Source organism: Phragmites australis, chromosome 21 (assembly GCF_958298935.1).
Source record: "Phragmites australis chromosome 21, lpPhrAust1.1, whole genome shotgun sequence".
Lineage (NCBI taxonomy): Eukaryota > Viridiplantae > Streptophyta > Magnoliopsida > Poales > Poaceae > Phragmites > Phragmites australis.
The window spans coordinates 22,665,072-22,691,394 of NC_084941.1; the positions used below are offsets into that span (position 1 = coordinate 22,665,072).

Genomic DNA, 26,323 nt, shown 5'->3' on the forward strand with positions numbered 1-26,323 from the left:
CCGTTGTACATACTCTATCTTACTTTTGTTGTGTTTGCATTACATTTCATTATCTAAGATAATCATAGTAGTTGAGCTTTGACTTGTATGTATTTAGCAATTTTTATTTCTAGATTTAAATTTGGACTAAGTTGAGTAGTTGTGTGGAGCGATCTTTTTAATCTTAGCCTATTCTTGATGCTTTGACATGATACCTTTCAAGCAAGTTTGCTTTTCTTAAGATAAAATTTAGTAATTTTATAAATCATGTAGGCTATGAAATGCTACATTCTTGATCATTATGTTCGTAATTGCTTAGGCTTAGTCAAAGCTTGTGTTAAGTCTAGTCTGATGAATATCTTGCTCTAGGTCTTCTTAGTTCACGACAGTGGATTGGGGAACATTACACTATATTTTCTATTAAATTCAAAGAAATGTGTTTTAACTGTTTAATTCTTTTTAATCACTTGATCAATCTAGGTCTTAGTTTCATATATGAGCGTTTGCAAAGTCTATAGTCATGAATGCTTGTTTGCCTAGTTTGATATTGAAGTTGACTAGTTCTTAATGCTTGTATTGTCTCAGCACGAGTGGATGCTTATGTGGTGGTCACTTTTAATATGATTTAGCTATGTGAACTTCAATGCACCAACCAATTCTTCGGGTTTTGCTTGTAAAGCTTCATGTTCTTGTGTCACTATCTCTTTTTAGCCTCTATGCAATTATGAGCTCCACTTTCTACTCTTCAGAGCCTTTTGATGTTTCTAGCTTTTGCCAATGCTTTGTGGTATACTTGTGAAAGTTTATTAGATTTGCATATTCATGCATTGCATAATATTTTATCCTTGATGTTTGCATTGTCAAAGGGGAGAGCATATATACAAAAAGAGAATATGCTACAAAGGAGGAGAAATTTGAAAATTTTGCAACAAATATTAAAGAAAAATGAAAAATATGCATTCATCCAAGGGAGCATTTGTTTTTAAGTTTTTGAGCTTTTTTTGATCTTTTATGGTTTTAGCTTATCTTTGTCTATCTTCAGCCTTTTGCAACCTATTTTATGCCAAGTGATTTGTGTTTACTCTTTCTCGAGTTTTTGTCATTTGGATGTGCTTCACTTCTTCTATCCTTAATCTTTATGCTTTTAAGGTTGTCAATGCACTCATCAAGGGAGAGATTGAGAAACAAAGTGAAGAAGTGCCTTGGTTTGCATGTGATGAGGCATTGACAATAGTTGATATGTCTTGAACTTGGGTAGCATGTGTTTGTATATGCTTATTCTTGTTCATGTCTAACTCTAGTTGGTAGTGTTTAGAATTGGTGAATTCTTCTATGTATGTAGAAAAATTGCACACACCGGAAGTTCCAGTGTTCACCGAAAATTCCGGTGTGGGCAGTGTATACTCGCCGGACTATTTCTTGCAGAGAGTAATTTTTCGGGTGAAATTGGAGATCAATGCACCGGAAGATCCAATGAATGTGGTGACTACACCGGAGGGTATCACCGGAGCATTTTCAGTGCTGAATAAAAAATGAAAGCAAAACACCGGATGGTCCAGTGATGGACTTTGAGCGCCGGAGTATTTTCTGCATAGAGGAGATTTTTGCTGTCAAATTTGATTATGTACGCTGGATAGTCCGGTGATGTAATTGTAAACACTGAAGAATGCACCGGACTTTTTATTGTGGAGAGGTTGCAGAAGGGTGTTTCGGTGAATTAGTTCACACCGAATTATCCGGTGATGGACATGAGATCACCGGAAGCTTTCACCGGATCTTTTTTTAGAGAGCAAAATTTTCCTGAAACAAATAGTGTTACACTCATCGGATGGTTTGGTGTTCAGGAGCAGAACACACTGGAACATTCGGTGTTCACGTTTTCTACAGGATGTGCTCTGAGTTAAAGTTTTTGATTTAATGCTAACCTGGAGATGTTTTAGAGTATGGAGAAATATGTTTGTTTGTTTTATGGTGTGTATGTGACGAATGCAACTTGGCGGTCGACGGCGGGTGATCGGGTCTAAGCGGGTGTTTGGTGCTGGACGATCAAGGAGGGTCAGGCGGAGTCAAGGGTGATCCTAGTTGTACATATGAAGATCAAGCAAAGCATGAAACGGAGGATGAAGATGGCGTGTTGATGAAGTCAAGCGAAGGGGATGCCGATGCAAGTGACAAGGGAGTCCAAAGGATTAGGAGCGGGAGAGACTTGTCGGCGGTCAAGATCGTCAGATAGAGGACAAGCGTCATCATCTAAGCGCTTGCTTCAGGTGAAAACAAGTGGTGGCTAATCACGCTTTGAGAAGCGTGCTAGGGTTTCGTGGTTTGGCTTCAAAACTGTTTGAGGATTGGAGGAGTACGTGACACTATCGTGAAGCTTACGTCGAGGTGAAGCTAAGTCGTAAATGCGTCGTGGCTGTCCGATGAATGGAGAAGAAAATAAACTAAAATACCCTCGGTGGTAGGTAGAAGTGTATTATAAGAGAGGGGTATTTTGGAAAAAAGCTAGTAAATTTTATGATCAAGTTTTCTAGACCTATAAATAGAGGGGTAGGACTATGAGAGAGAATGAACCAGCTATTTGACCCCCTTATGCCACCCATATGAAAGCATTGTGTTAGGGTTTTAGTAGAGAGGAGAATGAGTGTTTAACCTATGTAATATGTGAGAGTTTTAAGATAGGATTGACCTCTTTGAGTAATGAAGTTTATTTTATTTCATATGCTTGAATTCCCATCCTTCTAGTTTTCCTCTCTTAGTTCTCTTGCCTTGTGTGTAAGTTTTTTCTTCTGGTTTTGATTTTTGTTTTTGGCTGAAATTTCAGTACCTTGTGATGTCATTCTTCTTGTTGTTAGAGGCATAAAATTTATATACACATGCTTATGTGATGGAGTTTTAAATTCTCTTGCCTCTAGATAATCAATTTAGAGAGTTTCGTTACTCGGTGTTCTTCTTTTCTTGTTTCTTTGCTAGTTGTGATATTTTGAGTGCTAAGTTACGTGAATTGATCTTAAATAGAACATATGATTCTTATACTATCTGTGGTGTCGTGTTGTCTCGATTTTCTCTTGTTAAAACTTCTCTCGATTTTTGTTTTTGCTTGAATTTGAGATGTGTTATGTGATCCAAATAGAAAAATACTATCGATTTTATAAGAAATTTATTAAGTCGCTTATTCACCACTTTAATCATTAATCTCATTTCTAACTAAATAAAAAAATTCAGCACAGCGGAGATGCCCTTCTGCCGTTTTGCCTCCTCTCCTCCCAAAGGATCGCAGGGATCACACTCCCTGCAGACTGATGACACTTTGAGGCCCAAAACAACCCAGCCCCATTGCGCATAAATGGACCCGTCCTGACCTCAAAGAAAAGTAGAAGAAAAGACAATTGTTGGCTCATGGGCCATGGTCTTCCAATTAAGCTAACCTCAAAGACTCCAATCATATATATGGTCTGCCCAAGTCAATAGTGGAAATCCTACATGTCATTTACCCATTTTTTTTCGTGGTATTGGTAGCGTCATGCGATTGGCTGGTGAGTGGGGTTGGGATAGTTTTTTGGTCATTTTCAAACTTGCAACGCATTTTTTTGGCAAATCAGGTACGCATTTTTTAACCGATGAGCGTCGCGAGATTATTTTGATTTCTGACGGAGGAGATATTTACAACAAAGTGTCCTCCCTTCGCTACCAAAGCAAGCTTGAACGACTTTCATGGCCCGGAATGTGAGCCCATTATGCACACATGCGCCTCTTCTATTTGCTTCTCAAAAGAAGAAAAAACTTGAGAGAAAAGGCTACAATGTAACAGGCTAGTTCGGCCTGTCAATGAGGCTAACTAACGTCACAGAACAGGCAGCTGTGATTTGTCTTTTTCCAAATAAAAGAAGAAAGAAACTCCAGTCGTATCATCCAGCTTGTCCACCCATTCTCTATAGCATGGAAATCCGAATGGTCACGCAACAGGCAGCATAGGAAAGGGGGAGACATGTTGCGCGTTAGACCGTCGTGTTGACTGCAGGAAAGCTTGGGATTCAGCTGTGATACACCGTCGGAAATAGGGGAGAAGGAGGAGGAGAAGGTTATGGTAGCGGCGACGATGGTGCCTTGTGAGTCAGATATAGAAATAGATTTTATTTTTGACGAGCATAGCAGAGCAGTATTTAGAGTGTCATTTAGAGGCTCGTCCATAGAACATGTTATAGTAGAGCGCAACATACCAAACTAAGTAGACCGGGAAGAAGGCATGGAAGGCGCACGACCTGACCAAAGTTGTATACTTGTAGCGGGGAACAAGTTATCGCATCACCTCACACCGTCCCCATGCTGTGCATGCCTCTTTTTAGTCCTTTTGCAATTGGCATAGCAGTGCAGCGGTACAAGCATACTGGGAGTAACAATAATTGGTTTTTTTTTCTTTTTTCTCCTTTTATTTCGTAATAAGACATTGTTCCTTTATTACACTAATTTTCCAGTTTGGCCTTTTTCTTACGTGGACGGCCAACAAGCGTAGCGTAGGTGCTTCTTGGCTTGCAGTTTGCAGTGATCGATTCAAAGGGGCTTTAAACAAACACCACGGCGGGCCCCACTAAAGTCCTTGTCCACGTCCAGATCCAAGCGCAACGTCACTGACACGGCGGGCCCCACCAAAGCCCTTGTCCACATCCTGATCCAAGCGCAACGTCACTGACATGGTGGGCCCCACCACACGCAGGCTTCACGAGGAAGGCTGGAAGAGAACAAGCTCTGATCGACACCTGTCGGTGGAAGGGGTGCGCGAACCCGCCTGCTTTTCGGTCCCTGACAACGTGGTCCCGTGGGGATTCTTTTTTTTTTTTGGGTTCAGTTCAGTTAAGTTGGTGGCTGCGTCAGGTGGGGGAGATCAAACTGGATCCGTGCAATATTTTTCACCCTACCTCTCGTTTTTCCATGAACTCTTTGGTCAAAACGAACTTCATAGGAACTTCGGACCAATAACAATTTCTACAAAATTTGACTCTACTGTATCATTTATAAACTACCAAATAAAATCAGTAGATTTACATAAAGTTTCATATAAACCACATGGGTAAACATCCGCTCCGGCCTCTTTTTAATCGGGTGCATATAGGGATGAGGCGGCATCATTTTCATTTCTACATTCTATCCATATAGCCATTTCTAATGTTTTCAATGTTTTTATTCTCGCCTCACTTGCATTCACATTAGATCTATGTGCCTATTGTGTTTACATGTTTTCTTGTTCTCGTTTCAACTGAAACTTGAGCATAAATTAGCCTTACATATAGAAAGAGAGAGCTTGGGACCTTAATCTTTAATACTTTGAAACTTGTTAGAAAGGTGGGGTGAAAATATGGGACAACCTTTTGGCATCATAATTGGACTAAAGTGTGTTTAGCATGAGAGAACAGGGTATAACACCAAAGAAGTCATGATAAATGGTGGAGGGAAATGATGGTATATTATACAATAATGTGAAGATGATAACACAAGAGTTAAATTTGCAAGTGGTGTTTTGTGTTCACATTTTGGGTATGACACCAAAGATATTTCCATAAACAGGGATTAGTTATTTTACACCTATATATACGACAATAGAAAATTTAAATAGACGTGAGAACACATACCTCCTTGACTAATGACTAGTATGAATTTGTCGGAGTCACACACATAGAAGCGAAAGAGGTGATGAGATTCTATCTAGAAAAAAAGAAGCGAGTAACTTGAGCTTCAAAGCACAAGCATAAGGGATCAGCGAGTTATTGGTTGCAACACCAAAAAAAGTAGCTTCTCTTGGTTGCAACACGAAGGTAGATACTATTTTCAACCCCTCGTCACTTTGAATTTAGTGAGGTATTTGACATCCAGGATAGTAAAAGAAAGGCACAAGGGTTAAGGGGGAGGGGGACCTTCTATCTTTCTGTCATGCATGTCGCTAGCCATATTTGGTTGACTGTTTCTTTTATCATGCATTAATTGTTTCTTCACCTATCTGTAACCCATCAAAATACATATTAAGTTAGTACCACAAATCCGTATGCTCGCTCTAACATTATACAACTTTATTGAGCACAAGTCCAACAAGAAAATATCCGTTCCCGTAACATAATGTCGAGTTACAACACGAAGGCATATACTATTGTCCTTCAACCGGGATAGTAAAAGAAAGGCACAAGGGTTAAAGGGAAAAAAATATTCTATCTTTTTGTCATGCATGTGGCTAGCCTGATTCGGTTGAGTGTTTCTTTGTCGTGCACTAATTGTTTCTTTGCCTATCCAAGATTAAAATACGTGCTAAGTTAGTACCATAAATTCCTATGCTCGCTTGCTTGTACGTACATATCGTTATTCTAGGTACAAGTTCATATTCACCTTCATACTTATACGATTTTATTGAGCACAAGTCACTATCCGCTCCCCAAAAGAATGTCTGTGTTAGATATGCATAATCAAATTCTCTGCAATCGGTTATTGATGCCCTTTCCAACAGTTAGACATAATAAAATCATATTCATATACTTGTTCGAAAAGTTTAACAATGATCGAAAAGTTCAACAATGATAAAGTTATATCACTACCAATATCTTGATTTACACGTCAATTAATATATGGATATGGTCTTTAATGCACATTTTTCGACAATTACTTTTCAAAGTAATGAAGATTGAACGGAATTATAATGATATGTAGGTATGCACTGTTAACATCATTCTAATGAGAGAAAATCTGAATTCTATTCTTTTGTGTAAAAACCGGATTCTTTTTATAGTTTTGAAAATTTAAGGACACACATTTTAGTACGAGATCTATTTTGGGCTAAAATTAATTTGTTTTTCAACCGGTGAATTTTGCTACTGTTATTTTCTAGCTTTTTCTCAAAGGCGTTATAGTTATAGTGAAAATTGACCAGCAAGTCTTTTTGGTGCATTTGCTATTAGAAACAATTTAACGTTTATCGAACAGCAAAAATCACAATATGACAGTCTCCCACAACAAATTTTCCTTTTCAAATATACTCTAAATAAAAGTTAGGGGCCAAAATTGAGCTTGGGATTGCGACAAGTGTGGAGCTCGGTGGTAACGCTTCCGAATGGAACCGAGTCTACAGGAATTTAAGCCTCCGTCCCGCACTCCTTACGGTCTCCAACGAAGACCACAACGTAGGGAAGCGCTGTTTAAAAAAAAATGTTGAGCTTGGGACAAGGAAGCAATATACCACACCAATAATCAACACGCTGAATGCTATATCTTAAATGGCCGAATCCGGACGCAGAGACATCCCCATCCATTACCAGAAAAAAAGATACTAAAAAAGCAGGAGCAGCAGATTCTTCCATTCCCCGTTCGCTTCCAATTAATCCGCCGCTGTGAGTGACTGACACCCAATCCAATCCAATCCCCTCCTCCTCTTTGCAGCCGACGCCATCCCAAATCCAATCAACCAATTAATTTAATAATTAGCCTATTATATATGTTTGATAAAAGAAGAGATGATAATTAGTCAGAAAAGGGCGCGTACGACCTAGGAGTAGGAGCCCAAGTGGAGTACTACTCTCTCTTACTCACTCACTCACCTACAGCTCTTTCGTTTGCTGCACTTAATAATCTCTCTCTACTTTTATTTAAAAAATGTAAATACTTTTTTTATTTTATATTAGAGAAATGTGACGTGTCAGTGTGGAAAAGAAAAAAAAGAAACGAAAATAAATTCCAACCTGATGCGACGCACCCAGTCGCCCACGCGCCCCGCTCGGCTCGGCCATCCCCAGGGCCCACGCCCTGCCGCACGCCTGACGGACAGCTGGCTCCCACCAATCCCGGGCCCGCATGGCAGTGAGACGAACAGATGGTGGCGGGATTAGGTTGGTGCGCGTAGCGGGGAGACTGGAGCGGCGGCCTCGAGGGCTATAAATGGAGCCCCGCCCCTGGCCTCCTCCCTTCACACCCACCCCCCTTCTCCCTCCTCTCCAAGTCGTTCGTCACGCAGAGGGCCGACCGCTCGCTCGTGAGCAAGCGAACACGCAAGCCCTCCCCCACCCGAAAACCATACCGAAAAGGAAAAAAAAAAAGAATTGGAAGAAGAAGGAAAAAAGAAATAGAAACTCTCCAGCGCATCACAGAGGAAGGTGGAAGCGGAGGAGCAGGGCGGGCGAGCAGGGGAGGGGAACGAACCCTAGTCAACATTCGCCGCCCTCGCCCGGCTGGATCTGGACGACGCCCCAGCCGACGACGATCGCCTGGTACGGAGATCCCACACCCGACCTTTCCCTACGGTTCGGCGCTTCGATCGGGACCATACCCTAGGACTGCGGCGGAACGGATGGATGAACGGAACCGAAACCCTAGGCCCGCGTGACTGCGGTGGGTGGGACGCGGGGTTGGTTAGCGAACGGGACGGGCTATTGGTTTAATCCCTTTTCCCTGGACGGGCTGGGGATTAGAGGCTGCCGTTCGGGCTTTAATGTCGGAGGAAACTTTTCTCGATGGGATTTTGCCGAATCTGGAAGCGGAATGGGGATCAGGGTGCAGCGGGGGTTACCGAATCTAGCAACTGTTCGGGCGCGATCCTTGCTTTATGGGAGGAATTTGGGCGAGATTTGCTGATTTAAGGCGGGCTATTAATACGGTGTCCTGGTGCAGATCGAGGAAAGCAGAGGAGGGGGTTTCTTGTTACTGCATCCTAGTGTAGCAGGGAGTAGTTAAGGCCCCCTTTTTCGGAGTGAAATGTGCGGTGTGGTTCGGTTGGGAGGGTCCATGTGCTGCTGTTCTGCCGTTCCGTTACATTTTCTGCTCTGAATTTCGTGATAGATTCTAGTGCTTCACCTAGGGTTAGCAGCTCTTCATTGTTTTTGCTGTCATTAGCGTTGTTCCTTCTCTTAATGTTCAACAGCAGTAGCTTTCAATTGATTCAGGGTACGTGTGGATCATTGTAGCTTGAGGCTTTATCTTGTCAGTTATACATGCAGGGATACACTGTTCTGTTTTAGTTAGGTTTTAAGTTGGATTAACTGTGATCATTTATGTGTTTTAGTTAGGTTGTGTCAACTGTCAGATAAGTGCTCATACTTAAGTGCCCTGTTTTGTTAGTTACATTCCCGGTTGCGCTTTAGCTGAAATTGTGCAGGGATTGGACTGATTCTGGTTGTATTTATTGGATGTGATTAGCTGACGTCCTTCTGTTTTAGTATCTTTTCGTTCGGAGTATATCCGTATCATTGTAGGTTGAGGTATTACTTAAAGTTTATACATGCAGGGAACATTGTGTTCTCTCTTAGTTAGGTTTCAAGTAGGAGTAGCTGTGAGTCATAGATGTGTTTTGGTCGAGTTTGCATAAAGGTACACAGTGGACTCTGTTTTAGTTAGCGTTATAATTCGGTGTAGCTTTTGATTTGTCGCATTTTGGTCAAGTATGTACAAAGGGTCATTTGTCAGTTCTAGATACTGGAGATTAGCGTATCCTGTTTAGTTGGCCAGGTGGCTTTTAATTAGAAGAAGAAACATGTTGTTGTTGTGTTTTCATCAAGTTTAAAAGGTGTCATTTGTCGTTTATAGACAGCATGCATATATGTTCACATGTACCACTAGATCATTTGGCTTGCACCTCAGGTGGCATGTTAAGCATGGAGATGATGTTTTTGTTATGTGTCAATACTCTAGGATTCGGTGGAGTTTCTGGAAACTGATTCATTGAACAATGTTATCTTTTTGCTGTTCCTTTCTGTACCCTCTGTTTGATAGGCAAATTGTTTTATTTGAAAAAAACTTAAAACTAGCCCCATCACGACCTTTAGTCATTCATGTGTTGTTGATTTTGGATAACTTATTCTATTCACTGCAAAACAAATTTATGTTAAAGCCCTGTGGCATCTTTTTTCTTTTTTAAAAAATGGATGGTAAAATGTGTTGCCTCTTTTGAAAATTGTAATTTGTATACTTATCACATTTGTCATTGTTTTTATGGCATTGCGTTATGGCTTTCCTTTGGATCTAGACTAGCTTATCCTCTTAATGAGCCACATGAACATCTGCTTGTATGCAATAGGCTTATGGACAATCTTTCTTTTGTTCCCTGGTATGCCTATGTACTTATTTACTTTGTCTGTAAAAGGGTTTGCCTAGATGCTGAGATCCTGTATCGCTAGAATCCAAATTCTTGAGATGGGTAGGAAGTGGACAACAAGAGGATGAAGTGGCCTGGGTTGGAACATGAAAAGAATCCAGCGGAGAATGATATTCAGGTTGCACCACCTGATTGAAATTGTTGACTGCAGTATCAAGCAATGATAACTCTGCTCTGCTGTAACTGCTCATTTCCTGGTTCATCTCTACTAATCTTGTTGGTGGGCTACCTCGCCAGCGGACCGAAGCATCCATGCACCCCTTGAAATTCCTGTTCTTGTTATATTACTGATATTTTGTTCTGGTTTGTGTTGCAGATGTGTTTTTCAACAGAAGGGCAATAGTAACTTACCTCCAGTGGGCGCTGTTATCCTAGAAATTTGTTACTGGTTCAAGTAGTTGAAAGATTCAACCTATATGCATTTACACATGACATGGGGTCTCGTGGTAGGATGTTATTTGACCTTAACGAACTCCCAGAAGAAGCAGCTGCTGTCGTGCCACAAGAAGCTGCCGTTGTCGTGCCACAAGAAGCTGCTGTTGTTGTGTCACAACCTCAGAAATCCCTCCCTGCTCCAACAACGTATGCCCCAACTCTGTTTCAGTCTGGGGAAGGATCGCAGTCGCAGGGTATATTGAACAATAATGCCTTTAAGCATGCATCCTCTGGTTCTGGTTTTCAACCTTTTGTGAGGAACAAAGATTCACAGAATACCAAAGAGTCGATGAATGTGAAAGTTGATCTGAATTCTAGTATAGCATCTGCATCCATGGTAGCCAATCATATCTCTGATAATGTTGTTCCAAGGGCTGAGCCTTGCACTCAGGTTTCACAAGCAGTTGAAAGAGAAGAAGGGGAGTGGTCTGATGCAGATGACATTTCTGACAATGCAGGGAGTAGTGTTAGCAACAAAGATGAGTCAGCTGTTACTGCAAGTAATCATATGAAAAAAGAATCCCAAGAGAGTGAGCCCAGTCTTATTAAATCTGGTGATGTGACTAAAGATGATACTGCTGCTGAGTCTACTGACACTGAAATGGCTGATGCATCCAAAGATCCAGTTCCTGGTTCCACAGGACCAGAGAACATAAAATTTTTGGAATGTAAAGGAAATCAACCAGGGGATGATTTAGACCCTTGCAACAGGTCAAAGGATGTCAAAGGAGTGGAAGCCAATTATGCATTGAGGTTTGCGAACAACCCAGCGAAGAGACCCAAGTTGGATGAACACAAAGTGGCAATGTTAGGTAAAAAACGAGCTAGGCAAACTGTTTTCATCAACGTTGAGGATGCAAAACAAGCTGGCACAATGAAGACATCAACACCCAGGCGACAGTCATCCTTTCCAGCACCGATTGTTACACGTACTGTGAAGGAAGCTTCTCGTGGCGCTGGTGAAAAAGCCGTAGAAAAACAAAGCCAGCAAGCAATCAGGGATCAGAGGCAATCTGAAATGATGGGTTCGGAACGAAGCAATTCTGCAGATCCTAGTGACCAACATGCTGAATCCAATGGTGATGCTGAGTTGGGTGCCCAGGGCCGATCAAAGAAAATGAATGCAGAAGAACCTTCCTCAGATGGGTATCAACAATCTGTCCAAAGGCAAGCTTCATTGAAGCAACCTGTTGATTCCAAGCAACTAAAGGGCCGGCCAGTCTCTTCTCAGAGAGCAGTTGTAACAGGACAAAATACTGCTGAGCAGAAACAAGCTAACAAAAGGTCTATTATTTCCAAAAAGCAAAATTCTTCAAACAATACACAGTATCAGGACTCATCTGTTGAGCGACTTATAAGGGAGGTGACAAGTGACAAGTTCTGGCACAATCCAGGTTACTTCTTCACCATTTTTCTTCTGGATGTATTTGATTTTCCAAGATACATTTATTATGCGCTTGCAAGATTAGTGGAATTTGTCTAGGTTCTGCTTTTTCACAAATGCTGTCCCCTGTTTTAGTGGCTCCCATTAACACAATGAGGACCATCCGATCATGACATGATGCCAGTAGATTATACCCCTGTTCACGAACATATTGTTTAACATATTAAAATGTGATAAACTATAAGTTACTCTTCACTCTTAGTGTTCTCTACTGAAGACTGTTCACATTGGGTCAAAGTAGAGTTCCATGTTGCTTCTTTCATGGTTTGATAATGTGGCTATTGGAATGTCCAATGATATTTTTGGTCAATGCATTCCTCACTAGTGATTGCACCTTTGCTGTTCCCTTGTTTTCGTTCTACAAGTTGCAAAATCACTATTGTGTGTGTTTGCACGTGCGTGTACATGCGTTGTCTTATTGGTATTGGATTTTTTTTACTTATCTAAACAGAGGAGGCAGAACTTCAGTGTGTTCCTGGAAGCTTTGAATCTGCTGAGGAGTATATTAGAGTATTTGAGCCTTTGCTTTTTGAGGAATGCAGAGCACAGCTATATAGTTCATATGAGGAGAGTCTTGAGGCTGTGGCACGGGATGCACATGTAGCAGTGCGAGTGAAAACTGTGGATAGACGTGAAAGAGGTATGGGGGATTGTTTTGTTGCTGGCAGATTTTGTAGAACAAGTTTAAAATCTTTGATCAGTGCAAACACTTGACTGTACTTTGTTTTTTTATTCGCTGACTGTTCTTTGGTTGATGCATACAGGATGGTATGATGTTGTTGTTCTACCAATGCATGAATATAAATGGAATTTCAAAGAAGGTGATGTTGCGATTCTGTCATTCCCGCGGCCTGGTTCAGGTAGCCCCGCTGAATTCTTCCTTTTGTATTTGTAGTTTTTGTATTAAGCACACAGATCTTTTTCTCATAGAAAATCTTTCCTTTAAAGCTATTTCCGAAAAAGTTTGAAGCTTTGCTTATTTGCCTATTTCTTTGTTATTTTAGCTGCCCAATCAGGCAGATCTAATAGGAAGACTGTTGGTTCAAATGAAGATGCTGAGGCAGAATGTGGACGAATTGTTGGTACTGTTAGGCGCCATATGCCTATTGATACACGCGATCCTATTGGAGCAATTATCCATTTCTATGTTGGAGATTCGTTTGATTCTAACAGGTACTCCAATGTTCGCCATATGATTATCCTTTTAGCTGTCCTATCTTACAAGTATACCTTTTCACAACCGCAAGACCACATTTTTATAACATCTGAACGTGCATTTGTTAAAAGTACTTTTCTTTTTGGAAAAATCTTGCTACTAGTTCATGTGTTATTCCGAGTATTCATTGGTTCTTATTATGTTATTTTGCATGTTTGTGTCACTGAAGTTGTTTTGTGAGCAATATTTCTTCGTCCAGTTATGTGTTGTTGGTACTTGTGCATTGTATCGACCATAAGCTATACTTTCTGCAAGATTGACTCCATTGTATCACAGGCATATGATTAGAGTTACATGCTAAACTTATTTAGGTTCAGTATGCTTAGGGATATGCCATGTTTAGACTTGCCTAGAGCAATATAGGGTTAATTCATAAACGGTAGTTTTTGTGAGTACAATAAGCAACATGCAAATTTGTCCTCTGCATTTGTGTTCATATTCTTGGCACTCACAACTACATTGAATAGTTGACTTGCACACCAAGCCCATCTATTCTGCATACCATTGTAGTTTCCTAATTCTAGTTTCTTTTGGGCACAGTAAGTCCGTGGCCTATTTAGATGTGGGTAGTGGTGCCTGACTTTGACCCTGACAGCCTATTGAATGAAATCGAGCTAAACCCCATTTATGAAGTTTTTTCTTGTACACTTGATTGCTAGCTGCAAACCTGCAACTCCGTACTGCTTTGCTATCTTTGCTTGATTTCTCAACAATACTGCTGACTTGTCTCTACTGCTTGCATATTTGGTCACTAAGTTGTCATATTATTCTGTTGTATTCATAGCAGTGAGGCTAATGTTCTGAGGAAACTCCAACCTCGAAGCACCTGGTATCTAACTGGTCTGGGTTCTCTTGCAACAACACAAAGGGAATATGTTGCTTTGCATGCGTTCCGCCGCCTTAATGTGCAGGTAATGTATATTACACTTAATTTTATCTAGCTTCCTTGTCTATTGTTTGCAGTCGATTTTAACAAAAAGATTTCCCATCAGATGCAAAATGCGATACTTCAACCAAGTCCGGAGCATTTCCCCAAGTATGAAGAGCAGCCACCTGCTATGCCTGACTGTTTCACTCCAAATTTTGCTGATCATCTACATCGTAGTTTCAATGGGCCTCAACTGTCGGCAATTCACTGGGCTGCAACACATACAGCTGCTGGCACAAACAATGGCGTGGTGAAGAAACAAGAACCCTGGCCTTTCACATTAGTACAAGGTCCACCTGGGACAGGGAAAACTCATACTGTATGGGGGATGCTAAATGTTATCCATCTTGTTCAGTATCAACATTACTATGCTGCTCTGCTCAAGAAGCTTGCTCCTGAAAGTTACAAGCAAGTTAGTGGTAGCACTAGTACCAGCTCAGAGACTGTTGCTGCAGGGTCAATTGATGAACTTTTGCAGAGCATGGATCAGAATCTGTTTCGCACTCTTCCCAAGCTTTGCCCTAAGCCACGGATGCTTGTGTGTGCCCCATCCAATGCTGCAACAGACGAGCTCCTTGCTCGTGTTCTTGACCGTGGTTTCATAGATGGTGAGATGAAGGTCTATCGCCCTGATGTCGCCCGTGTTGGAGTTGATTCACAGTCTCGTGCTGCCCAAGCTGTTTCAGTTGAGCGAAGGACGGATCAGCTTTTAATGAAGGGCCGTGATGAAGTAATTGGGTGGCTACATCAGCTAAAAATCCGTGAGCAGCAGTTATCACAGGAGATAGCATATCTACAAAGAGAACTCAATATGGTTGCAGCAGCTGGTAGATCCCAGGGTTCGGTAGGGGTAGATCCTGATGTTCTTGCTCAAAGGGATCGTAACCGTGATATTCTACTTCAGAAACTTGCTGCCTCAGTGGAAAGCAGGGATAAAGTACTGGTGGAGATGTCACGGCTGCTGATATTAGAAAGCAGGTTCCGTCCTGGCTGCAACTTCAATATGGAAGATGCTAGGGCTAGTCTGGAAGCCAGTTTTGCCAATGAAGCAGAAATTGTCTTTACAACAGTGTCAAGCAGCGGCCGTAAGTTATTTTCTCGCCTTACTCATGGCTTTGATATGGTTGTAATTGATGAGGCTGCTCAGGCTAGTGAAGTAGGAGTTCTTCCTCCATTGTCACTCGGTGCAGCTAGATGTGTCTTGGTTGGTGATCCACAGCAACTCCCTGCTACTGTTATTAGCAAAGCAGCTGGAACTTTGCTTTACAGCAGGAGTCTTTTTGAGAGGTTTCAGCAAGCTGGTTGCCCTACCATTTTGCTCTCTGTGCAATATAGGATGCATCCTCAGATCCGTGAATTTCCATCAAGATACTTCTATCAAGGGCGACTTACAGATAGTGAGAGTGTTGTCAAATTACCTGATGAAGCCTACTATAAAGATGCACTTATGGCACCTTATATTTTTTATGACATGTCACATGGTCGGGAGTCTCATAGAGGTGGGTCATCTTCATACCAGAATATTCATGAAGCGCAGTTTGCATTGCGTTTGTACGAGCACCTTCAGAAGTTCCTGAGAGCTAATGGCGCCAAGAAGGTATCTGTGGGTATAATCACACCATATAAGTTGCAGCTGAAATGTCTTCAACGGGAATTCAAGGAGGTTATGAATACTGAGGAAGGGAAGGATATCTACATAAATACAGTTGATGCTTTTCAAGGTCAGGAGCGAGATGTAATCATTATGTCATGTGTCCGTGCCTCTAATCATGGTGTGGGTTTCGTTGCTGACATACGTCGTATGAATGTAGCTCTAACTCGAGCTAGGAGAGCTCTGTGGGTATGCCTCTGCTTCTCTTCAAGAATATGCATTGAGAGCATGTTCTAATGTTCTACAGATGATCCTTGATGTATGCCATGGTACTAATAGTCTTTGTTGCTTTTCAGGTTGTTGGTAATGCCAATGCTCTCACGCAGTCAGAGGACTGGGCGGCACTGATAGCAGATGCGAAGGCCAGGAAATGTTTCATGGACTTGGATAGCATTCCCAAGGACTTCCAACCCATGAAGGTTCCTTCTATTACTCCAGGCAGGAATCCTTCAAACAACATAAGGAACTTGAGGACTGGTGGACCAAGACCAAGACATTCGGACATGCTTCCAGAACCCAGACCTGGCATGGGCATGAGGGCTGATGAGGATGAGCGTCCCAATTCTGTTCCAAGAAATGGTAGTTACAGGAATTTGGATGATTTTGGACGTCCTGGTGATAGGCCCAGGGATAATCTGCAGTTTGGGATTCCCAGGAGGCCAAATTCATCTAATGGTAGGAGAGAAGTGTGAAGAGAATGCATTGTTATCTACAGCTCCAATACAGCATGGAACAGCTTTGGGACATGGAGGAAGGTGCTGTTGCCTGTTCAGAAGATCACTTGCTTGTGCATCAGATTCCTTGCATCCTGTGGTGGAATGAGCATAATAAGACATTGCTATTGCCTATTGGCAGATGGCCAGAGGTTCATTCACCATGAAATGAGGCCTCTGGTCGGTTGACTGAGATGCCGTCATGCTGGAGTCTTGATTGCTGGTTGCAAGACTGCCTGAAGACTGCAGTGTTCTGGAATTATGCAGGAGCCTCTTTATTCGAACAAGGCTGTCAGCTCAAGTGATTGTGTCTGACATCGCAATACTTGCTTTCGCGTGACTTAAAAGGATCCATTAGCTTTCCGTAGATATATACATGCATGGGCATTTCCATTTTAAAACACGCCAGGAGAAAGCTCACTGGCTCTAGAGCAGGGTAGGTTTCCAGCATCGTTGGTTGATTGCTGCTGCAATCGTGTATGCTTGATGTCTGGTAGGATCAGTATGCTAACATAGGCAGGGCTTCTGTACCATATGACCTAAGCTCCTTCTGTATACAGAGTCGGCATCTAGAGAAAAAGGTTCATTATTTGATTCAGCTCGTGTTGTCATCGTCGTGTTTGTTGTGCTTGTAAATGTTGATCTGCGGTTTAGTTTTGGCCCTTTGCAGTGTCTGAGATGTTGCACTGTTAATGTTTCTGTCAGTCATGTATTTAGTTTTGTCCCGTTGCAGTGACTGATGTGTTCTAGTTTGATGCTTGTGTGTACTTGCTGACATAAGTAGCATGTTGAAGTTGACAGCAATGTTAGCTGTTAGAGAAGCAGTTATATTCAATAATTTTTGTTGGGATTTCTAAGATAAAATCTAACGCTGGTGATGATATTTCAGGCTTCCAGGTTTGCTGAAGTCCTGAAATTTGAAGCTTTGCTTGTATGCTGGAGGTGTTGTGGTTATAGTCTGAGAAGAGACCCCAGGTATCAGCACTTGCTTGCCTGTTGTGCACGTATTTTTGTTTCGTCACTATCAGATTATCTAGTGTTCGGTTTACCCCCGATTGCGTCTTGCACTGAGCTTCATCTGTATGCCAGTATTCTCAGGGCCCGTGATGTCTGCTGATGATGAGTTCAGTTTCGCCAGCTCACGTGACCGCAGGGCTGATACGTGATTGCCTGCCTGATGGTTGTGTTCAATGTATCATTGTCTTTTTTTCTTCTTAATTTAAAAAGGTATCATTCTGTAGTGGATATATCGATTCTTTTGGGCACAAAAATCAAACATTATGTATCTTTGTTAGCAGAAGCACGGTACTCTTTACAGGTCCCGACTGTAGTTCCAGAAGACACGGGTGGTCCAACCTCTGTGACCGGTCTGCTGCAGTGTGCGATGAATTGGTGCTTGGAGTTGTGCAGGGCATCAGGCCGTGTTTTGGCGCTTTGGTTCAGCAGATGCACTCCAGTATAACCAACTATCTTTTGTTCCAAATGCTCTGCTCTTGGTTTGTTAGACTGTCCGTTTCTGCATTTTCATGGCATCTGAAGATCGATTGGACGGCGGCAGTTTGACTCAGCCAGGTTGCTTCCTGTATCTCTTTTCGTCCAAACTATTTTATTATTCGTCTGCCGCCCGAACAGCTTAACGACAACAAATTATCTGCTGAACCAAATTAAACCCAAGCACAAGCGGACACTCCAAATCACAGCTTTTTCTCCGGTTCTCCCAACCCGACCCTGGCCTAGTCTTTAACCTGACCGTTCTTCTGCATAAGCCTGGCCTTGGGTCCTTCACCCACAAGCGCCCGCCCATTGTCAGCCGGCTGTGGTGGTGGTAGCAGCGCGAGCTTCAGGCTGACGGCGCCGCCGATGGTGGTCACGGCGCAGCTGCTGGCAGCCGCCGTGCACACGCTCACGCTCGTCTGGGTGCTGCACTTCCGCGGGGGCGTCTCGTGGTCGTGGGAGCGGACCTCCGGCTCACTCTTGGTCTACACGGTAATCGCTTGCTAACCAGAGTGATTATTATCTGTAGTTTCACGATTAATACTCCCTTTTGACAGGCACCTCCTCTTTTCATGGTGCTTGGCTTTGTCATCTGGACCGGAGAAGGTAAACGAACCAACCCATCATGCTTTCTGCAAGCTGTGACTCGTGTATATATGGTGCCCCGCACGCAGCCGTGATGGCGTACAGAATCATCCTGGATCCAACGGCGGCCAAGAAGGCGGTGCACCTGCTGCTGCACCTCGCCGCCCTCGCCTTCGCCGCCGTCGGCCTCTACACCGCCTTCAAGTACCACCACGATGCCGGCCTCCCCGACCTCCACTCCCTGCATTCTTGGCTCGGGATTGCCACCATAGCGCTCTATGCTTTTCAGGTTCTTCCCAGGTAAGATTTGTAGCCCACAAACAGCGACACTTCCGGAAGTCCATGGGCCAGCCGGAGCCGGGTCAGGCCTATCATCAAGCTCGGCCCTAAGAATCATGCCCTTTGGCCCATCTCAGCAGAAAAAGCACTAAAGAAAATTATTAAATATATTAACATATGTATATATATATTCTGCTAGAATTGATATATTATTATAAAATAAAAAACTTAATCTTTTGGGCTACTTTCGGTTGTGGGTCAGGCCTGATCGGTCTGGGCTGGGCTCAGAACTAACTTTTTCAGGCCCAGTCTGGCACACGAACATGTCTAATTCATTCGGATATATACTCCCAGTTCCATGTTGTTCAAGAGGTTGTATACTTTATGCACTTATTACAAACTGATTTACTAGTACAAGTGTATATATACTACTATTGCAAGCACATAAAACTGGACACATGACGAATTCAAGTACACACTAATCTCTAAATCGGTAGAAATGATAAATCTGTATTATCTAATAGAAGCCATGCCATCAACACTTTCCTTCAGTAATATATAATTTAGTGGCATGGACATACATATACTGTGGCTCCAGTGGCTGGTGGCATTTGTGTACTTTGTGTTCCCCGGGGTTGTGATGACAATGAGGGCGGACTACGTGCCAAGGCACATCTTCTTCGGCATCGTCATCTTCCTCATGGCCATCTACACCGCCGAGACTGGCCTCGCAAAGTTCATCTTCCCCGGTAACAGCTACCCAAGCGAAGCGTTCGTCGTCAACTTCACCGGCTTCGCCATCCTCATGTTTGGCGTGGTTGTCGTCCTGGCTGTCATCCTTCCGTCGAGATACTAGCAAATGAAGGATAGCTGATGGTTTTCTTTTAGGTCATCTCCAGCAGATACTCTAAAAATTCATCATCTATAACACTATTACAACATCCCATAACTTTTCTATCTCCAACAGCTACTCTATTTCCTATCTTCTGTTACTCTCATCCTCCTTTCGGACCCACGTGTTAGCCTCAGTGAACAGTAATAAGGAGAGGAGAGATAGTACCCTAAATTTGAGGTACCTAGCCCCCTGTCATATCACTGTTCAACTGGATACCGGTGCTGTTGGACATGGCAGCCGGCCCTCAAAGTACTACTGTAGCATTGGATGTCCACATTACTGTAGCACTGGATTTCGATGCTGCTGGAGATGCCCTTAACCATTGTTGGCTTTGGAGTGCTGTGTGTTGACATGACTGATATTGTTTGATTTACAAACATTGTTACATTGCTGTTGTTGTTAGTAGACACCCGATATGAGTAATGTCATCCACTTAAGTTAAATATCTTGAAAACACGTCTTTCTCTTTATTTTGCCGAGCTAAAGTGCTATCGCTTAAACCCACATGTCATACTTACTTTTAGGCACTACTGTAGAACAATTTGTCACTGTCGATTTTAAACAATTTGTCACCGTCGGTTTTGGAACAGGCAATGAATTAGCGACAGTGATAATCACAAATTATTACTGTTGGCTTCGGAACCGACAGTGATAGTAAGTATCCTTACTGGTTCAAGACATGAACCGATAATGATAACTTAATTATTATTACCGGTTCATATTCTAAATTGATAGTGATGTATACTGCTAATTCGTAGTTAGAATTAGCAGTGATAGTGGTTATCACTACTGGTTCTTAATAGTTCAATGTTAGATATACCGTTTCAGTTTATAAACTAGTAGTAATACTTTATCACTGTCGGTTATTACCGAATTGGTAGTGAAAGGAGAGCAGAGATGCCCTTTTTGTAGTAGTGAGGATAGATTGCAATAACAAGTGGTAGATGACATACATATTTAATGAATTTATTAGTATTTACAGTGAAAATAAAATTATTTGTGTACAATCTCGCAAACAATACATCAGTACTGTTTTGCCTGGCATCATGCGATTCCATACATGTAACCAAATAACAAAGCACTTAGACGATATGCAATACATGCACCAACAAGTATACGAATTCATCCCCACAAACCAAGCATTGATGAACTGAAACTTAACTAGGCTCAATGTTCTCTGCCACTGAGTTCGGGATATCAAGTCAAGAAGAATGTGAAAGGATTATGATTCCTTACATTGGTCCGCAAAAACAAATGCACCATATGATCGGTCATGCCCTTATTGATGTGCGAACATATACATTAATTTCTTACAAGTCATATCATGCTGACCTGAATTTATCTAGTTTGTTGAATGTACAAAATTTGCCCAGCAACTATTGTGACATGTATTCTTAGTACAACGCCGGTGTCTTTGTAGCTAACTTTTCAGCCAGTGGTAAAGTTACACTAACAACACTGTTTGTCATCATTCACAAAAACTTGATGCAATCAGGCTGTTGCAATCTATGTATTGAAGAGAACACTCTTAGCTACGTCAAGTAAGTGTTTGGCTTGCTTTAAAAAAAAAAAAACTCAACCACGTGCAGAAGACACCTCTCTGACTTTATTTTAAGAGAGTAAAGTACCGAATCTTTTAGAGAGTTACTCATATAATATACGAGCACCCGGGTGGACGGCCTCTCAACTGAAGCTCCACCAAGAGTTTGGTTTGCTTATTGAATTACATGCGCCAATCAGTTCACACAAAAACATTTATACTTCACACTCACTCAGTGTAAACTCCCTCAACCCTAAAAACTGAAATGGTGGAAGCGAGCTGCTTTTTTCTAATTTAAATCGTACGAGCCATGATTCGAACGCAAAATCTCTTGGTTCTGCAGATACGATATTGCATCTGTGTCAATTTGTACAGGTTGATAGACTCATCCTACATGGGACGTCCAAGTGATTTTGTTTGGTTGAGGTCTTGATCAGCAATAGACCACCATTAGTACCTGCTTTTAGTTTGAGTAATAGTACTGAATGAACGAATAATACCAAATCATTCCATCTTCACACCTTTCGGAGTCCATGACAGTAGAAAGCAAAATGCTATGTGAAGCTAAGTAGGATCAAGATCTTTGGGCTGTTAACTAAATTTTCAGGCATAGGCAATTGAGACATGACTCGATATAGATTATCATGAGATAAGCAATCTTATTCAATACTTTATTTCTGATCAGTCACACACGATGGCATGTAAACTTTATTCTTGGGGTACAACACACAAAAAAAAAAAAAAATCTGTCAAGAAGGCACAACCGGGAATGAGCTGCTGGCAATAGGCTGCAGTGTTGCACATATATGGCATCTGCATCGCCATCCTCATCTGCTGCTGCATTATGTGGCACATGGCGCCGCAGTGACACTGCGGTGACATTCCCTGCATGCAGCACTGTTGCTGCAGCATGGCCAATGGTTGCTGCTGCATCATCATGGCTAGCAAGGGTGAGCCTCCCATGGCGAATGCCTGTTGCGTCATGCAGGATTGCATGCAGGGGTCCATGTCACCCATTCCCATCATCGACGAAGGTGAGCCTCCCATGGTGAATGCCTGTTGCATCATGCAAGATTGCTACACGGGCCAATGGCACCCATCCCCATCATCGGCGGGGAGTACTGCGGGCAAGTGGCTGTAGTAGTAGTAGCAACTGCAGGAAGAGCGAGGAGAGCAGCCAGAGCTAATGCTATGGTGTTTGATTACTATCTTGCTGATAATACGATGGATCTATTGATGTATATGGAATGGATGAGAGTGAGGAACGAGAGAATGATACGGGCAGTATTTATAGCAACCAGGTAATGTAAGATCTTTGCCTTATGCAGAACTGAATGTGGGAGGACAGATAAGCTAGAGATTACATGGCATTTGGTCGATTTGGACATTAGCTCCTCCTTCTTTGGAAGAATATGATAGGTACCATGATAATCTGCACTAGCTAGATGATTTGCAAAAGTGATGCCTTTGTTGGTCCTTTCTTGATAAATGGGTGAGGGTGGCATGATAGTTCCTTTTTGTGGCACGACAAGGCCACATCAGATTGGTTTGTTCATTTTTTTTTAAAAAAGGCTTGTAGTATTGTGAGTTGCTGAGGTGGAGTAAGTAGTTTCTCCAACTGAATTTTGTCCAGGCCTTAAGACTTTGGGTTACGCAAATAAGAAATCACACATGTACTTAGATTTTTCCTTAACGGATCCGGACGGTCTGGCTAATTGAGTAGTACTTGGGTGTTTCCTTTTCTAAATATACTTTAATATGATTCGTACATGTTAATGTCGAGATGTATTTGGAGTTTTGCTAACAAACTAATGAATGTGCAAGATGATGGTTGAAAAGGTAGTACGTACTCCATTTGGGAAGACACCACTGGTTGATTAAGACAAAGAGTGTTGCTTTGATGAATGTAAAACTAAAATTGTACAAGGAGAGACTAGACTGGAGGGAAGTGCTCCTATGAACACTACCCTGCTGAAAGTTACTCATTTATGTGCAGATCGGGTGGGTCTGGATTGATGCCTAGACATGATTCATAGGCCCTCCTCAACCAGCAGAACAGTAAACTTAATTTTATTTGGGAAAAACTGTTTTCCGGCTATGGGCAAGGTCCGAGGCAAAAGTTCACTTTTCTATGCAAGTTGTCTTCAGAACTACTCACTGAATCTGTTTTTGTGCATTGCTATAGAAGGAGCGCGGCACAATGCACACCACATGCCCCATTTTATAGATAACTACCATGGACCTCTTCACCAAGAATGGGTGAATGTTTAGAAATGGAATGGATATTTAATGTTGAATATTTGCTATTTGTTAAACCTTTATTGTTGGAGGATGGGTGGTGGCTATGTGGTAGATGAATGTCTACAGCATAGCAAAAACATTGGTAATAATTTTTGGATATGTACATCGCAAGATGTAGAAGTCATCATACTTTCATTATTTTGATAAAATAAACATTACTACAAAACATGTTATAACTGACACAATATAGCAGACGGTTTCTAAAATGCGCATGCAATAAGCTTATCGTAGATGACTCTATAGGGCATTGCAAATAGCCAAGCAAAAATTGGATCCAAAAGGATAACCGACTGAAACCATAATGTAGACGCTTGCTACGTATAACATGCAGTTGATGAAAAGATTTGTTTGCAAGCAGAGGAGACAAAGCATGCGGCTGGGTTGTAGCCATTGGGAACATATCGCTGATGATCTCCTGTAGTATCTGTTGGCATTATGTCAATGTATTGCATTCGAATTTTATACTGAACTGTCTGCCATATGTGTGGAAGTGAGTGCATTAGGTCCTAAGTGGGTTTTGGTGATAATGACAAAATAATTAAAGAACTAATGAGTTTTATGAAGTATGGACAGGTATAATTCCATCAAGTGAGAATTTGATGAATGGTGTATCCCAAAAAGGAAAAAGGAAAGCGGCACATGAATCTTATAGCTTTTAAATTCTTTTATCTTTTGAAATTGAGTTTAAGATACCATACTATAAAGGGGGACATGAAATTTACTTGCTTACGTAGAAACAGTGCTTAAAAGTCCAAACAAACCTATAAGAGACATAAAACCCATGCTTACACCTAAGATAGCCCCAAATCTTTTAAAATAGGGAAATGCGGAAGTTCCGCAAAATTGTGTGGAAGTTCCGCACTTTGGCTGTTTTGGGTTAACTTGCGGAAGGTCCGCACTTTTGCGGAAGTTCCGCACTTTTCAGAGAGTAATAGCTAGTTTTTGGCTGTGAGGTATTTATACCCCCACACCTTTTCAATCCAAGGGGAGTTAGGCATTCATTTCGACCAGCTTTAAGACAAAAAGGCTCTAGCTCCTTAAAAGCTCCTCTCTCACTCCTCTTTGTGATTCTTAGTGAGATCTTTTGCTAGGATTAAGTGAGATTAAAGAGTAGTGCTTGTGAGATTCAAAGCCATCATTTGAGCATTTGTTTCTTCGTTAAACCAGTGGATTTCTTGTTTGTTGCTCTTGGTGGTTCATCCACCTAGATGGCTAGGCATCGCCCGTTGAGCTCCCAAGCTTGTGGTGAGCCCCAGGATGTTTGTGTCACCCCGACGAAGTGAGTAAGTAACCTTAGCTCGATCTTTGTAGTCGCTTGGGTGAGAGAAGGGTTGAAAGAGATCCGGCTCTTTGTGAGCTCCTCAACAGAGACATAGGCACTTCTTTGTGGAGTGGCCGAACTCCGGTAAATAAATCCTTATGTGTCTCTTGTCAATTTCTTATATTTGGTTATATACTCTTGTTTGAATTGATTTTTAGGGTTTCAACCCAATGTATCTCTTTGTAAGGATTGAGCTGCAGGTACTTGGATATACAGGTTGAAAGACATCTCCTGGTGCTTGGTAAATTGCGAAATTGAATCACTTTGTTCTTGCATAGGCGCAGATTCATTTTCTTTCAGGAAGTTTGGAACTTCCGCACATTTGCGGAAGTTTCAGAAAAATCTGCGGAACATCCGCACCTTATTTGATCTGCTGCTTTAGTTTGTTAAAAATCAGATTACGCCTATTCACCCCCCTCCAGGCGTCATTTTAATTGGTATCAGAGCCCAACCTCCTACAAGGCTTCACCGCTTGGAGGAATTCAAGATGTCGACATCTGGGACGAAGAGTCTGAAAGAAGGCGGAAGCCCGAAGACTCCAAAGGATGATCCTTCGAAGCTGGGCGAAGGTAGTGGTAATGGTAGAGCAAAGGGAACTGAAATTCCTTTCAATTATGATAGATTAAATGCTTCTAACTCCTACATCTCCATGCCGTCTGGGCGTGCATCATTCTTTGATGGCACACATTATGCCGCTCGGAGGCACAAGGTGAAAATGCATCTAATCTCTCTTCATCCAAGTATTTGGAAGATTGTTTGCACAGGTTTCTATTTACCGGATGAAGAGATGGACCTCACTTCCGAACAAGAGCAAAGCATCCACCATAATGCAAAAGCCACAAGTGTATTGCTTAGCGCCTTGAGCCCTGAAGAATTCAACAAAGTGGATGGGCTTGAGGAGGCCAAGCAAATTTGGGACACTCTCCAAGTTACTCATGAAGGTACCAAAAGTGTGAGAGAATCCAAGATAGAGTTGCTTGAAGGCAAGTTGGGAAGGTTTGTCATAGAGGATGATGAGACTCCACAAGCTATGTATGATTGGATGATGGTGCTTGTCAACAAGATTAGAGGACTTGGTAGTGAAGAGTTTGATGATCACAAAGTGGTGAGAAGATTGCTTAGAGCTTTTGCACCAAGAAACCCCACCTTGGTCACTCTCATCCGAGAGAGAAGAGACTACAAGAGACTCACACCGAGTGATGTGCTCGGGAGAATTCTTGCTCATGAGCTTATGGAGGAGGAAGCAAATGAAGTGAATAATCTAGCCAAACAAAGCTCCACCTCCAAGAACAAGGAAATTGCATTCAAGGAAAGCAAGAGCAAGAAAAAAGAAGAATCAAGCTCAAGTGAAGATGAAAGCTCGGAAGATGAAGAAATGTCATTCTTTGTTAAGAAGTTCAAGAAGTTCATGAAGAAAGGAGGCTA

The 26,323-nt window shown here is 42.0% G+C and overlaps 2 protein-coding genes across 5 annotated transcripts; both read left to right on the top strand.

Moving 5' to 3' along the window:
- The first annotated feature begins 7,930 nt into the window (after positions 1-7,930).
- On the top strand, positions 7,931-16,612 carry LOC133903310 (uncharacterized ATP-dependent helicase C29A10.10c-like). 4 transcript variants are annotated; one of them, XM_062344616.1, is made up of 9 exons: positions 7,931-8,216; positions 10,085-10,316; positions 10,413-11,925; positions 12,427-12,615; positions 12,740-12,835; positions 12,980-13,148; positions 13,976-14,102; positions 14,184-15,959; positions 16,067-16,612. In XM_062344616.1, exons 3-9 carry the CDS (start codon positions 10,530-10,532, stop codon positions 16,460-16,462), a joined length of 4,149 nt encoding a protein of 1,382 aa, XP_062200600.1. In that variant the 5' UTR covers positions 7,931-8,216; positions 10,085-10,316; positions 10,413-10,529; the 3' UTR covers positions 16,463-16,612. The 4 variants fall into 4 exon arrangements, with proteins under 4 accessions (XP_062200600.1, XP_062200601.1, XP_062200599.1 ...); XM_062344617.1 differs by having other exon boundaries at positions 10,085-10,214; XM_062344615.1 differs by lacking the exon at positions 10,085-10,316.
- Positions 16,613-18,232: 1,620 nt separating this feature from the next.
- On the top strand, positions 18,233-20,078 carry LOC133903246 (probable ascorbate-specific transmembrane electron transporter 1; the record flags this gene model as incomplete). Its single annotated transcript, XM_062344553.1, has 3 exons — positions 18,233-18,469; positions 18,535-18,583; positions 18,652-20,078. Coding segments are annotated over 3 exons (501 nt in total), but the record flags the coding sequence as incomplete, so codon positions are not given.
- Between the last annotated feature and the right edge of the window lie 6,245 nt (positions 20,079-26,323).

Coding starts and splice junctions, on each gene's coding strand:
- LOC133903310 (XM_062344616.1), top strand. CDS start 10,530: ATGGGGTCTCGTGGTAGGATGTTATTTGACCTTAACGAACTCCCAGAA. Junction 14,103..14,183: donor TCCGCCGCCTTAATGTGCAG/GTAATGTATATT, acceptor ATTTCCCATCAG/ATGCAAAATGCGATACTTCA. Junction 15,960..16,066: donor GAGCTAGGAGAGCTCTGTGG/GTATGCCTCTGC, acceptor GTTGCTTTTCAG/GTTGTTGGTAATGCCAATGC.